At 41.0% G+C, this 14,359-nt stretch overlaps 1 protein-coding gene across 1 annotated transcript; it reads right to left on the minus strand.

The window, feature by feature from the left end:
• Positions 1-3,289: 3,289 nt before the first annotated feature.
• Positions 3,290-10,214, minus strand: Nup153 (Nucleoporin 153kD). Its single transcript, XM_043430473.1, has 6 exons — positions 9,866-10,214; positions 9,009-9,266; positions 8,443-8,749; positions 4,463-8,361; positions 4,003-4,133; positions 3,290-3,878 (listed from the first exon to the last, which is right to left on the minus strand). Exons 1-6 carry the CDS (start codon positions 9,932-9,934, stop codon positions 3,812-3,814), a joined length of 4,731 nt encoding a protein of 1,576 aa, XP_043286408.1. The 5' UTR covers positions 9,935-10,214; the 3' UTR covers positions 3,290-3,811.
• Positions 10,215-14,359: the final 4,145 nt, after the last annotated feature.

Below are 14,359 nucleotides of genomic sequence, written 5' to 3' on the forward strand. Positions count from 1 at the left end.
TGCAAATGGTCAGCGGGTAAGGGAAAAAAAGCGTTAAATTTCCTACTTTCAATATTAGACTATAATTCCAGATGCTTCTTCGTCTCTTTGCAATTATTCACTTAATCAATAAATTTCCTTTTCACATCTTTATTATACTCTACAGTCAGTCATTGAATTTATTGAATAACTAAACGGCGACGAGATTTGTAGGCGTTACACGTCTCGAGAATTTAAGGCCTTCGAATATTTGAAAAGATATTTTCGAAGCGCAATATCGTAAAAACTCATCCTTCGGATCGGCTCTGCGATATAGAATTGTTGATACGGCTGAAAAAAATTTCTAAAATTATAAATAGAAGTTAATGTTGAGTCGAAGGAGTATACTAAAACATTATACAAGGATGGGACATTCAGTGAACAAAGAAGAAAGAAATAATTTATAAAGTTCGAAATTCATAAGATTTCTTTCGCTCAAATATATCGGCAAAGAAATCCATATTTCGTATTCGCGTAATAAACGAACATGAATTTTAAATTTGAAACTTTAGGCTCTTTTCACTCAATGGGCGGTCGACCACCAGTCGTGAATCTTTAAGGAAGGATTGAATTTTACCCTAATTTTAAAAAATATAATTTTTTTTAAATGACACAATATAAAAATATTCGGCCTCCTGAATTTTTCTTCGGTTTGCAAAACTGAACGAGGGAAAGGATCATCATAAACGTGAAATAGCTGAATAGGAAAGTTACAGTGGTGGAAAATAATTAATTTATCTATCCAATTCCCTAATTCCATTGAGCCTTACTATTAAATGACTCAATTTTTATATCAAGGCTTCGATCATGAGCACGGTTATTAGTATATATAGTACAAAGGTTTCGGAGACAGCTATATCTAGAATATGAGTAAAAAAAACGATCGTGGATTGAGGAAGAATTTTTAAAATTGTATCAACCACGTGGTTTTGATGATTGTTACGATTCTTTAGACTAATTTGCTACGATTCATCTTTACGATTCTTCATAAAAAAATTATCTGCATCTCAGGCAGTGATCAAGTCGGGGTACGTTTATTCGTTATTTAGAATTTTGTGTTTTCGTACAATGTAAATGAAAAAAAGCCATGCAATGCATAGAACAGAGTCAATGTTGACGCTTTTGGAAGATCAACAATGTCACATTCGATGCACAACATTCGAATCGATAGAGAGAGAAAGAGAAAAAAAAACAACAAAAATTTGTCGGTCCGCACATCGCATGTTTTATTCGCTGCTTCTTTTGGTTTTTCATTTTTATTCTTTTTCTTTCCAATTTTTTTTTTTATCGTTCGCATTTTGGGGGACCTTCCTAGTATAGAGGTATTTGTTACATAACACAGCTATTCTATATTTCTTAAATAAAAATTTATAACTAAATGATGATGATGATAATAATAATAATAACGCTCCGAGGCTTCGATCTTTCGGTCCGTAGATCTCGTCATGAGAGTCAATATTGGCCAACAGTGTATTTTTACAATATAATTTTTGCACTTTACTACGTGGGAGAATTCCTTTGTGACGAACGGAATTTCTTGTCCATAGAAGGAAAAATTATTTTGGATTCCGACGATTCGTTTAAGCAGAAAATCAAGCCCGATTAGTAGAATCACAATTTCAAGTAAACTTCGCTAACGCATCGGGTGCTGAGCATCGTTCGAATAAAAAAAAATCGTAACAAAAAAAATTTTCGGTTTATTCAATGTTCAAGGAAAAGAATTTAAAACAATTATTCTTTCATTCTATTCTACATGTCCTATTAAATACTTGAATAATATTGAAGTTTCATTTCAATCGTTTTCTTCTTTTCATTGGAACGTTGCTCATTATTTTCGGTAGTACAATTTTTTCTTACATTCGATAGGGAGGGAGCTTCGAGAGATGAATCATTATTTTCCAACAGAAAAAAAAATAAAAATATGCTCGAAGCCCCGGTCCGACAATTCCCGAGTAAGCGATTCACAAAATTCTTCAGTGACACATTTTTTTTTTTTTTTACTTTTCTGAAATAATTTTTTTGTTTCATCCTCTTGTCAAATATCCGTTTATGATTTATCAATAGGTATCGATAAAACACGCAACGTTATCATACTTAAAAGCTAACAACGAAAAATGGCATTCAGTATTATTTTCTTATAGGATTATCCATCATTTCGTTTGTTATAAAAAAAATAGAAAATTTCGACTACTCAATATAAACAGCTTGGGTAATCGTGCCTTCTTTGTACTATCCCGAATGCCATTTTTTAACGTTTCTTTTCATCCTTCCCTTGGTTCCTACATTATTCGCGCGTTTTTAAATGTGTTACCGTAGGTTATACATATTATTTAATTCTTTTTTTTATTATTTAGTATTATTTCAGGGAACCTCGTGTGTAACAAGGCCTAACTAAAAATATAATGTTACATTTCTTCGAAAAGGTTTTCCTTTCTCCTTTTTCATCTTTTCCTATAATAGCGTATGCTTACTTATCTCTATATAATGACAAGTTATCACCTATATGAGCCGTTTCACGACCCTCGCAACAATTACGATTATAAGCTCTCAATTCAACTTCTTTTTTCAACTAAATGGATTATACCTGCGATTCCTCTTTCCCTCATAAATCCTTTTTAACGCGTACGTACTGCACAATTATATATAGTACCACCGTTGTTCACGGTGCCGTTCCTCTTGAATCCAAATTATGTAATAGAAATTTTAAGAATCCTCAATGAAAGATAATGAATTTTGAATAAAAATACTTGCGCGATTGACGAACGATTACGGATCAAGCCAACTTCGACGGGAATGAAATATATATATATATATATATATATATATATATATTAAAAAATTGTTTAAAAAACGATAATTGAGCGACTGAAAATTGCTACTTGGAACTATAGAGGCGATGATTTCGCACTCGACTGATGATCATTTTGCCGCTGCTTCCGTGTTCGTCGCCACAACACGTATTTGTCGCGAGTCCAGTGAAAAGGCGTTGAATCACTCAAGTTTTCCAAATTCAATGTATTTCTAAAATTTTTTTAAGTTTATTTTCCATTTTTTCATACTTACCTTCGTTTCGCAAATCATAACGAATTATATATTTATTTTTCTTCCCGTTGAATGGGAATTAGATTCGCGATTTCGTTGATGAATTCCAATGATGGAAAGCGTGAATTTTGCACCTCCGTACTGGCACTCTTGTCTGATACCCTTTTTTCCCTACCCCCCCCCCCCCCCCCCCCCCCCCCCCCGCCGCTCTATTTTTCGGAGGTTCGTCTTTGATTCCAATCCATTTCTATTGTATAATTCAAACGATTAATAATTTACAGTTCTTTTCCATAAAAAAAAAAAAAAACACGAGCGCTCTCGAAAAATGGCAGTCTGTATTTCCGTTTTGTTTTTTCTCCTTTTTATGGTCGATCACGCATCTTTAATCAAACCATCGCGTATTTCTCACCATTTTACTATATTACACAAATGCTTCGCATTCTAAACAACAACAACACCATCATCATCACCACCACCACCACCACCACCACCACCATCACCACCGCCGTCACTACAATCCACCACTGGTCTCGTCTCGTTGATGTCGTCGTCTTATTCTCGTTACGTTCACTGTATCTCTGCGTCTCGTATCATTCGCTCAACCTTTTCCATCCTTTTCTTGATCCTTGTCTCTGTTTCTCTTTCTCCCTCCTCGCCAAAAATAAGGACCAAGCTGCACATAAGTAAACTCACGAGTTTAAGTTTTTCTACGGCGTTAAATGTTGCGTTTGTTCACACTTTGGTTCGTCGTCTATCGTTGTTGCATTCTTCTCACAGCTTTCTTGATTTTTCTCGCTGTTACCGGCTGTGGTGTTGCGCTATAAACAAGAAAAAAAAACATTAAATTGAGTTTTTTTTTGTTAATCAGTTTATTCTAAGTAATGAAAAATAAAAATGTGACGGTTCTCTAAGTAAAATCGGTTTTACTCATTTCATACTCACTTAAAAGCGGTTGGTGCTGTTCCACCGGTGAAGTTAAAAGACGGCCGTGTGTTTGGATCGAAAGCAATGGCTGGTGAAGGAGAAGGCGCGTTGAAGTTGAAACCTCCGGATGAAACTGGTGCCTGTTGCGCCTGTAAACAAAACGATTGATCGATTGGATAAGTAAAAAAAAATGACAAAAGAGCTCGTATTGTTTCTTCTTTAACATTAGGAGAGTTGAAATTCTAGAAAAATGTTACGCATTAGTATGTTATTCATGATAGAATTCGAAATCCTTAATAAATTGTAACAAAACTTAGAATTATTCCATTAGAGTTTAATCGAATTGTCGAATTTTTTATAGACGCAACCAAAATGAATCTTTGATCGAGAAAATAAATTTATTATAAGTTGTAACAACTATGAACGTTTGTTTATATAAGATCAGATGTGAGCATGCATAAAAGGCAACGAAACTGACCATTCCACCGCCGAAATTGAAACCCCCGGTAGCAGGTGGAGCAGCTCCAAAGGTGAATCCGGTAGAAGACGGAGGAGCGTTATTTGCGAAAGTAGGAGGAGCATTAGCCTGTTGTCCCAAGCCTGAAGCGGTAGGTTGAGTACCGAACATACTGGGAATCGGAGCCGAAGTTTGCCCAAAAAGTGGGGGGTCTTGTTTAGCAGCCGGAGCATTGTAGGTGAAAGGAGAAGGTGCGGGGTTGGTGACCGTCGCGGCAGAAGAGCCAAAAGTTCCGGTGTTGGTCGCAGGTGTTCCGAAACATTCATTAGGATTGGGTTGAGAAGTGTTGGAAGAGTTGCCGAAAGCGAAAATCGGCTTAACCGCTGAGCTCACGGTACCCGCATTCTCGTTAGCAAACGAAAAAGTGCTCGGAGTCGTTTGGCTTGGAATTGTTTGATTATTAGCCCCGCCGAAAGTAAAAAGTCCTGGGTTATTGGTTGAAGTTGGTGCGGCGTTATTAGATTTTCCAGCCGATGCGAAAATATTCGTCCCGACGCTGTTTCCAGCCCCAAAACTCGGAGCTGCCGCGTTGCTTCCGAAAACCGGAGGAGCAGTCGTGGTCCAGAAGACAGGTTGCGGGGCCACAGCTGCGTTTGCTCCGAAGCTCGACGCTGGAGTAGAATTGAACATGGCCCCGGGGGTGATTGGCTTGTCAGTTGTGCCGAATGTCGGGGTCAATTTGTTCTCGGGGTTGCCGAAAATCTGGCTGTTCTTCTCATTCGTTCCACCAAAAACTGGAGGATTTTTCTCTCCGGAAATACCGAAAAACGATTTCGGTTTGTCAGCTGCTGGTGCAAAACAATTTTTCGACTCACCGGCAGAAGTATCGGCGATCAATGCTGAAGACGAGGCAGAACTCGCGGCGAGTCCGAAACCGGTTGACGGAGCAATTGAATTCGTGACGCCGAAACTTGGCGTTGCCGTTTTGTTGGCTGATGAATCAGCGCTCGCATCTCGAACGACTGAACTTCCGCTTACTGAAAAAACGGAACTTGAGGCTTCAACAGAGTTTCGTTTGAAGCCGAGAACCGCAGTTTGCGACGCCATTTTTGATTTCGGTTCCGAGAATGGAAAAGACGTACGAGGCAATCGCTCAGAAGTATTCGTAGTTGAGGTCGTGTTTGAGGATGAAACAGACGTTTCCGATTGTTCCTGGCTGCTCACCGATTCCAAGGGATTAATCGCGTTGGAATCGTGGCTCGTAATCTGCTGTGTCTGATTTCCAAAAATCAATGGCTTTTCGCTTGTCGACGCCTCGAATCTCAATTTAGTATCGTTAGTAGAACTCTCACTCGATTTCGGAATCCCAAAAACAAACTGAGCCTCGGCAACTCTCGCCTTCGTGGATATTTCCGCAACTTGCTCCTTCGAAGTTTCGAGCAGCGCATTATCGACTGACCTTTTCCTTACAGATTTCGGCACGCCGAAAACGAATGGCATAAGATTTTTCTTCTCGCCGGTGACAGTCGTGTCGTCCGATTCGTTTGACTTATCGTTCCCCTTAGTCTCAGATTTCGGGCTGTTGTCCTTGGCAGATTTGGGAGAAGCGAAGACAAAGCCACTGGCGTTTACTGGCACTTTCGCCGCCTCAGTTTTCTCAGTTTCCCTAGGGATCCCAAATTTAAATTGTCCCGGATTACTGTCCGTCACAGCAGATTTAGCTCCGAACGTGAAACCGTTGGCAATTTCGCTGCCCGAGCCCCATGTCGATTTGACGTCGGCTTTGTCCAGGCCGAATTTGAAACCACCATTGTTCGATCCGGACACTCCGAACGTGAATTTCGAGCTCGTTTGCGGTTTTGGCGCAGCTCCTGGCTTCACGGCGTTGCAAGCAACGCACTCGGTCGTCTCGGCTTTGTTTTGCAGCATACACGAGTCACAAGTCCAACTTCCAGCGGGTTTTTTGAATTTTTCGCTCCAATTGGATTGCGGCAGCACCGGCGCCGTTTCTTCTTTGACGCTTTTTGCCGAGATCGGTGCGCCGGGTTTCGATGTCGCGCAACAAACGCAAGCGTTCGCCGTCTCAGAATTTCTTACCAAACAAGAGGAACACTCCCAGGACGTCGGAGCCGGTTTGAATTTATCCATTAATTTAGCATCGTCAGGCGTTCCTTCTTCATTCCGGTTAAGATTTCTCGTTGATTCGTCTTCGAGACTAGTTTTCTTAGGAAGATTTTTAATCAAGCTAGGCTTCGAGGCGCTGCAGCACGGACACGTTATGACCAAGTCTGGATTTCTAAGCATACAACCCGGACACTCCCAGGAACCTTCCGCGGGTTTGAACTTTTCAGGGAAATCAAAACCCGTTGGAATCGTCGATGAATTTGAGGAATTACTGTTCTTCGAAACACCCGATGATGGCTTAGGACTCGTGCACGATACACATTTCACACTCGTTGCCTGATTTCTCACCAAACAAGCTTTGCATTCCCACTGATCGGAGCTCATTTTAAATTGGGCTCCGAAATTCATATTTGTAGGGATATTTTTCGCAGGCGATAGCCTTTTCGCATCCTCCGGTATTTCCTTAACTCCAGTTGATCGTGGCTTCGAAGCTTTGCAAGCGATACAGGAATTCTCTTTCGAATCATTTTTTATGTAACATTCAGAGCACTCCCAAATTTCGACGCTCGAACTTTGATCGAACGACGATAGTCCTGAATCGACGGTTACGGACTTCAACTTGGTCATCTCTTTCACCGGTGAATTGCCAAAGAGTACAGTATTATCTATTTTTTTGTCGATTGGTTCGTTCTGCTTCGTCTTGACTTTCAATCTCGGGGCTGTCGAGGAACCTGACCACATGAAATTCATCGCGACGCCGCTGCTTTCGTTGCTCTTCGAATCCATGGAATCCCTAGACCCGGAATTACTGTCTTTGGAAGATTGGCTCGTCTCGTTAGCGTTTATAGGTTTACTGAAGCTAAAGTTATTGATTGACTTGACATTCCAAGACGTTTCGCTCATTTTTATGGGACTGGCGAATTTGAAATTGTTCGAATCGTCAGTTTCTTCTTTGTTGTTCCGATTCGAAGGGATCGTGGGTGCTGTATATTCCGGGAGAGGTTCGAAACTCGGTAGCGAGGTTATGGGAAGAGAAATACTGGGCAAATTGACCCTCGGCACTGGGCCTTCTTCCTTAGGATTTCTGTTTCTGGTGCGCATTTTCCCTTGATGTTTCCACGTATGATCGACCTCAGTTCTCAACTGATAATCCTCGGTTGTCGGAGTCTCCGTTGCGAACCAAGAGGAAGACAGAGCCGGGCCACTCTTGGCGGAAATAATTTTCCGAGCAGCGACTGTCGTGTCTTGTAATTTTTGCCTCCTTCGAAGTTTCAACATTTCTGGAACTGTGGGAACAGCGAGTTCCTTCGTCAAATGACGGAGTCCGACTCTCGTCGGCGGGCCTGTCGAATTCGTTCTCTCCTCCCGCGGTCGCTTCGTTCCACCCGGAGTTACCGAAAGTTGTTTCATCGGTATTTTCTTCGCATCCGATATCGGGGACGAAAAATATTCCATCGCTTCGAGAATTCTCTTGGCCGTTTGACTCATTCCTGAAGCGTCGATCGATTCGACGTTCGACGGCTTCACCCGAACGCTCGTTCTTCGTGGCACTTTCAATTGAAATTCGTTTCCACTGTTGAACAACGAACGACTCCGCTTGTAATTACTGACCGCATTTGCACCACCGAATGTTACGTTCCCACTGTAAAACGGCGATGAGAGTGCGGATGAACGCTCCATGTTGTTACCGTTGTTGCTCATTATAGAAGCGTTGAAACTTGGACGTCTACTCGACAGAGAATCTCTGCTACCACCGCTTGTCAGAAACAGGCAACGCGGAGATTGTAGATGATTCGCTGAAATTTCACACATTGTTGATCCATTTATATGAATGGCGGAATTTTTATCAAAACAACAATATGATTTGAAGTACTCACCAAAAGAGGATTTATCGTCCGTCGGTCTATTCCTTCCTCCCGGCACATTAGAACCGTATGACAAATTTGAAGCTCCCTCTTGCCTATTTGTCTGAGGAATGAGGGAACTACAGCCACTGGTACTCTCACCAGACTCGGAATTGTCGTCAACGCCGTTGCTTCCACCATTATTCGTTGTGGCTAAACGAGTTATTTCTTGAGGTCTGCGACACTTGGAGTTTCTTGCTTCGGGCACAACTGGCGTCGATGATACCATTTTACACACGTCACTGGATCCTGCAGCTGTGGGCTCGAGGACAAATTCACCCTGAGGAAGGAAGAAATTATTTTTTCTCTCTTTATGAAACATCATTTTATGGAATACCACAGAAGGCGTCTGAAAAAAATTTCATCAAGAATCTATATATTTAAATGGTATTTTGGAAATTGCATGATGCAACATAGCGAATTTAATGCCGCATAAAGTTGTGGCATTTTGTCAGAACCAAATACAAAACTCTTTCAGTTTGCGTCCACAATGAATTAGGTATCGGACAAAAAATGTTGTTGCAAAGACAGATTATTACATTTCCGTTATCAACCGGTGATTCGTGACTTTCAGTTTGATTCTTGTCAAGAGTTTTGATGGAAAATGTTCCCGGCGGGTGAGTGACATCCATACGAATTCTTGGCCGTTTGGCAGGTGGTTGTCGTGTTTCTTCTTCTCCGTTAATCAAATCCGGATCCTGGTTCGATGCGTCGTCGCTATCTTGCGGAGAAAACCATTTGCTGAATCTTTGTGGAATGAGATCTGTGACTTTAGTGGCCATTTTCTTGACGAATGACTGAAAAACATAGAATCGAACCAGTGAAAAAAAACCAAAGGACAAATATAGTTTGATGATAAAAAACAAAAAAGTAAACAATGGATTTTGACAGCAGCTATAGGAACAATTGCATCGGAATACCAAATCAAGAGGCTAAATTCAAAATACTGCAAATACTCTGACAATGCTATTGTCAGAATGAAGAGAGTAAAGAAGTTTCGTGTTCGGAAATAAACAAGCATTGATGAAATAGAAAAATACGTAGACGCAAAAAAAATAATTATACGTATGCGGATAGAAATCGAGACAAGGAGAGGAGAGAGAGAGAGAAATTAGTGCGTATAGTAATCGCAATAGAAGTTATTTATTTTTGGAAAGAAGCGCGCGCGCTTGATCAACCGTTTACGAAATGACTAGTGCGAAAGAGATAGAGAGAAAGAGAAAAAGAGATAGATAGAGAGGAGAGTGGGGGGGGGGGGGGCGGGGGGATAGAGCGAGCGGAGCGGGAGAGTAAAGAGCGGAGAGCGGAGACGACTCTGGACTGGAAAAGCATCCAAAAGCGAATGCGATTCTTGCAGGAGGATCTCTCGTAAAGGTAGAAAAGAAAAACTACTTACGTTGTTTGCATCATATGGTTTCCCGCCGTACGAGCGTCTTCCCAATGAATTGTTGCTCCTTTTAGCCATTTTTTTCCACTTTCTTTTTTCCTCCTTAAATCACAATAGCTTCTCACTTACACACTTGCGCGTCACAATAATCACTCGTCGAGGTACACGCAAGTACCTCGCAGCATCGCAAACCTTTTTTTTGTTATATCGCTGAAATTTGGTAACGGCGCAAAGCGGCTCACGCGGAATCTGCACTTTTTACAATAGACGAAGAACGAACCAAGGCAAGGCGCCCAGACGACCACGAGAAAAAATATGGCGACCCGGGAGCCGAGGAACACCACGAGAGCGTCGTCAATACCCGAGACTGTTCAATGCGATTACCGCGCCATCTTCCGATCGCTTTTCTCAAGTACAATGTACTAAAAAAAAAAAAAAAAAAAAAAAAAGAATTCATTGCTAACTTCGGTCGGAGGATAATTCTCAATTTCCTTTAAACGGTCGACAAAATCGGAATCAAACCACTTTGTCGATTTGCGCGCGGACATGTCATCTGAGTGTATATCTTTTTCGTAAAAATTGTTTTGAAAATAAGAAACTTCTGGCTTCAAGATAGGATATTTGGAGAAGAAAAACTTGAGAAAAAAAAGTTAATTAATCGAAAGCATGAGAAAGACAAAACGACAAGAAAATAATCATACATAACACTCACCCAGATTTCACATGTTCGACTTTATTACTGCACCTACTTTCCACGGATTTTTGTTTTTAGTCTTGCTATTGGGCTGATTTCTTCAACGACAATCACCGACAAGAGCGATCTCGACAAATGATAGATTCACAATGAAAAAGTCAGAAATCAAAAAACAATCAGACAAGTTCACAGCGGTTTGATTACCTATCTTACCTACTGTTCGCAAATGTTTCCTTGAAATATCTCGTAGCTCGTGGGTGGCGCACCCCGAAAACAATTCGAGGGACAGGAACGGTAGATGATTTTTTATAATTAACGAACACTCTTCGACAGGTACATTCGCAAGAAACCCAAGAAACACAATATTGCAATTTAATTTTATTTAAATAATTAATGTTAGAATTTTAGAAATGCGAAGAGAAGTTTTGTACGAGACACGCGTAGGTACGGTCATTCGCTCTTTTAGCGGGATATGGTATATATAGTCATATGTGGTTCTTCTCCGGTAAGTTAGACATTAGACTTTTCTCTCGAAGATATTGTCCTATACGTTGCTTCAATTCTTTTTCACAAATGTCCTCGTGTTTTCGGTGATGATGGTGAAGGCTGCGAAGGGTCACAATTTAAAAAATAAATGCATGACACGTACGAATAAAAAAAAATATATTTGGGTGTCTCTTGATTCGTGTACGGTAGGTTATTTCGTATAGGTGGAAAAACTATGAAGAATCGAAATTCTGATGAACCTCATAAAGGAAAGCACCACCGAGTAAAAGCGGCTGTAGCGTCATGACATATGCAAGATAGTCCCTGACATTGCCCTTATTTTCATCTCTTTCTTTCTCTCGCGATCTTCAATTACGAAAAAAAAAAACAATGCATTATTTCGTCGCCAACGGTCGACGATACTTAACATTAGCTCATCTGTGCGTGAATATATAACTTCCAAGTCTAACGGCGGTTTATATCGCGCGATATAGTGGTGAAAGCGATGGTGGAAATGAGGAAATGGCAAAGACAATAAACGAGAACTTTGATAGCCACGTGTGACACGGAGATCTTAATTTCTGGATCCGTACTACAAGGTGTCTCAATTTCATCCGGAATAGCAAGCGGAAGAACAAAAGGTTCGTATTTCGTATGCATGGAAAAATGTTATTATTATCCGATATTTCTATGATAATCATGAAATATTAATTTCAAAAGTCTGGACCCGACGAAGCTCATCGCGATGTTCATCGATCGATTATTGTAAAATCCCCGAATATTAGGAATTATACTGCTGTTTTTTTTTCTCTCAATATTCGCTAATAAATTTCCGTTGCGGCTGCGAAGAGGTATAAAGACAAGACCATGAAAATATGGGCATACAAACAAACGATAGCAATCAAAATGAAGAAGCTTGCTCGATATCTTTAATTTTGTTTTCCTTCCAGAGTATAAATGCGTATACATATTAAGAATATGGGGTACGGGGTAAAATGAACACTCTTCGTTTTGTCCTAAGAACTCGAACTCCAGGGAAAATGAGCATTTACGATCTTTACGAAATTTGTGCGACAAATTGCGGTAATAAATTTTTCGATTCGAGTAAAGTCGAAATAGACACCGCACGTGCTTATCGATGCGAATCTGTCTGGAATCCTTAAACGTTCATTTTGCCCCATGTTTTCCCATGTACTGTTTTTTTAATGATCATTTTATTACTTTGTAGCGAGTAAAACTTTCGCGCAGTGACTCGTAGCCGAGCTACATTCCTCGGTGCATTATCTACTCTCTTTGATCGGTTTAACGTCCATCGGTTAATTTAACAAAGTGAAAATTCCAAATTTCTCTCAAGCATCGCGCGCTCACGCATCCGATCATTTTTAGTGTTTTTACTCATAATTCGTCTTTATTGCGCGTTCGATGACGTTTTTAATAGCGAAATAAATAAATCCTTGACAACATCAGATTCTTTTGAGATTCGAAGGACTAATCTTCCGCATACGCGATTGTACCGATGCATTTGACGGAACTTGGTAATCGTCGTGGAAAGCGAATCGCGTGAGTCGCGACTCGCAACTCGCAACTCGCAACGAGGGAGTTCCGAGAGCACGCCGAGTCAACGCACGATTAATCAATTCAAAGAAGCTGTTGCCCTCTCACCGCGTACCGTTAATTTGGCGCGTGATTTGCTCATCATTGCGAGCACGCTAAAACAAATCCTCTCTCTCTCTCTCTGTACATCGCAATGAAATATTAATCATATCAATAGCGAAATATGTTGTTTTTTTAACGCATCCACCATCGGGTTGTCATAGAACTAGATTCCTCCTACTTTTCGCGATATAATCGCTCGACCGCGCGTTCACAATTATTCAAAGATGGTTGTCAGATAGTCAGATTCGCTATATAGTCATTTTATCACGAACCGTTATCCAATTTTGTCAACTATACGCGCGTGCGTACGTGCAATCCCCGTCAATTGTGATAGTGACGTACTTCTTTTTAAGTCCTAGCTAAATAATAAAACAAAACGAAAAGAGACCTACATGAGCGAGCTTGGAAACTTTGACCTGGAAATCCTCGGGAACGTATCGCATATTACTATATAGGAGGCCGCCGTATTAACTCCAATAATAAGTGTACGCGTGTACACAACGCCACGCGGGAGATGCTTCCTTCCTTCGTTCTTTCGCTCTCCCTGCTTATTAGCTCTTTCAGATTCTATTCTCTACTCCAGTAAATTACAACTTTCGGTACGCGCGCGAACAATTCAATTATCACAAATGAGGGAAAAGGGCAAATTAGGCGACGCTCGTTAATTTCAACTTGCATACCTGCCTCTTCTTTTTTGTCTTTCATTTAGCAATAAATTTAAGATTCGAGAACGCGGCGGCGCCCGACACTCAAACGCCTTTATTAGCTCAATACGCGCTCCAATGATAAATAATTAGTAGAAAAAAGCGAATGTTGGGCAAAATTTAGGATCGCCCGAGCTACGAAATTAAGCCGAAAACGAAAAGCGGATATTTGTGAAATATACCAAATGTCCCGTTGCATGCGTCAAAAGTCGATTCGTAGATAAATACGTTGTGAGGGGAATACACAGAATTGAACAAAGAGTCGAGTAGAAATAACAACTCCGTTGCGTGTTTTATATTTACACGATTTACGCGTTAAAGAAGAGAAAGCTGGTGACTCGTTGTTGGCGCGTACAACGCGAGGCAGTGGAAAGGCAAGCTGACTGCTGCTCCTTCCTCCCATCCGCCCTCTGCTCGGCCAAGTCGCAAGATCCTCTCGTTGCTCTCGGAAGCAGGCTAGCGAGATTACCATCATCATCCTTGATGACTTTTAACAATTCCGTAGAAAAAGACGCGAGCACTTTTTATTTTCGAGTATCATCCATTTCTTTTTTCTTTTCTTTTTTCCCACGTCGCCTTTCCTGCTCCGAGCCGATGTCAGAGTCTAATTTCATCGACGAGCGACGACTCATCTTCGATGGGCCGTTTCTCAGCTCGTTATTCTCATCTCGCGATTGTCGGGCATTATCCGATCATCTCAGAATTCGGAGTACAAAAGTATCGCAAAGATCATGAGTGACCTGAAAGATGCGCGTATATGAGCTGAGGCAGCTGTTAATTCCCAGCGAGAGGCGGGGGGCGCTGCGTCGTTGCGGCGGTTGAAAAATATTTGGAAGCGTTCGCATACCAACAACGATAAAACACAATGCTCGTGTTTGGTGGATGGTTATCGGTAGTCGGAATAACAAATAAGAGGGGGGAGGTCGCGCGGCGTTGCGGCGTCGTGTAGAATTTTCATAGCCC

Source organism: Venturia canescens, chromosome 10, assembly GCF_019457755.1.
Source record: "Venturia canescens isolate UGA chromosome 10, ASM1945775v1, whole genome shotgun sequence".
NCBI classification, from domain to species: domain Eukaryota; kingdom Metazoa; phylum Arthropoda; class Insecta; order Hymenoptera; family Ichneumonidae; genus Venturia; species Venturia canescens.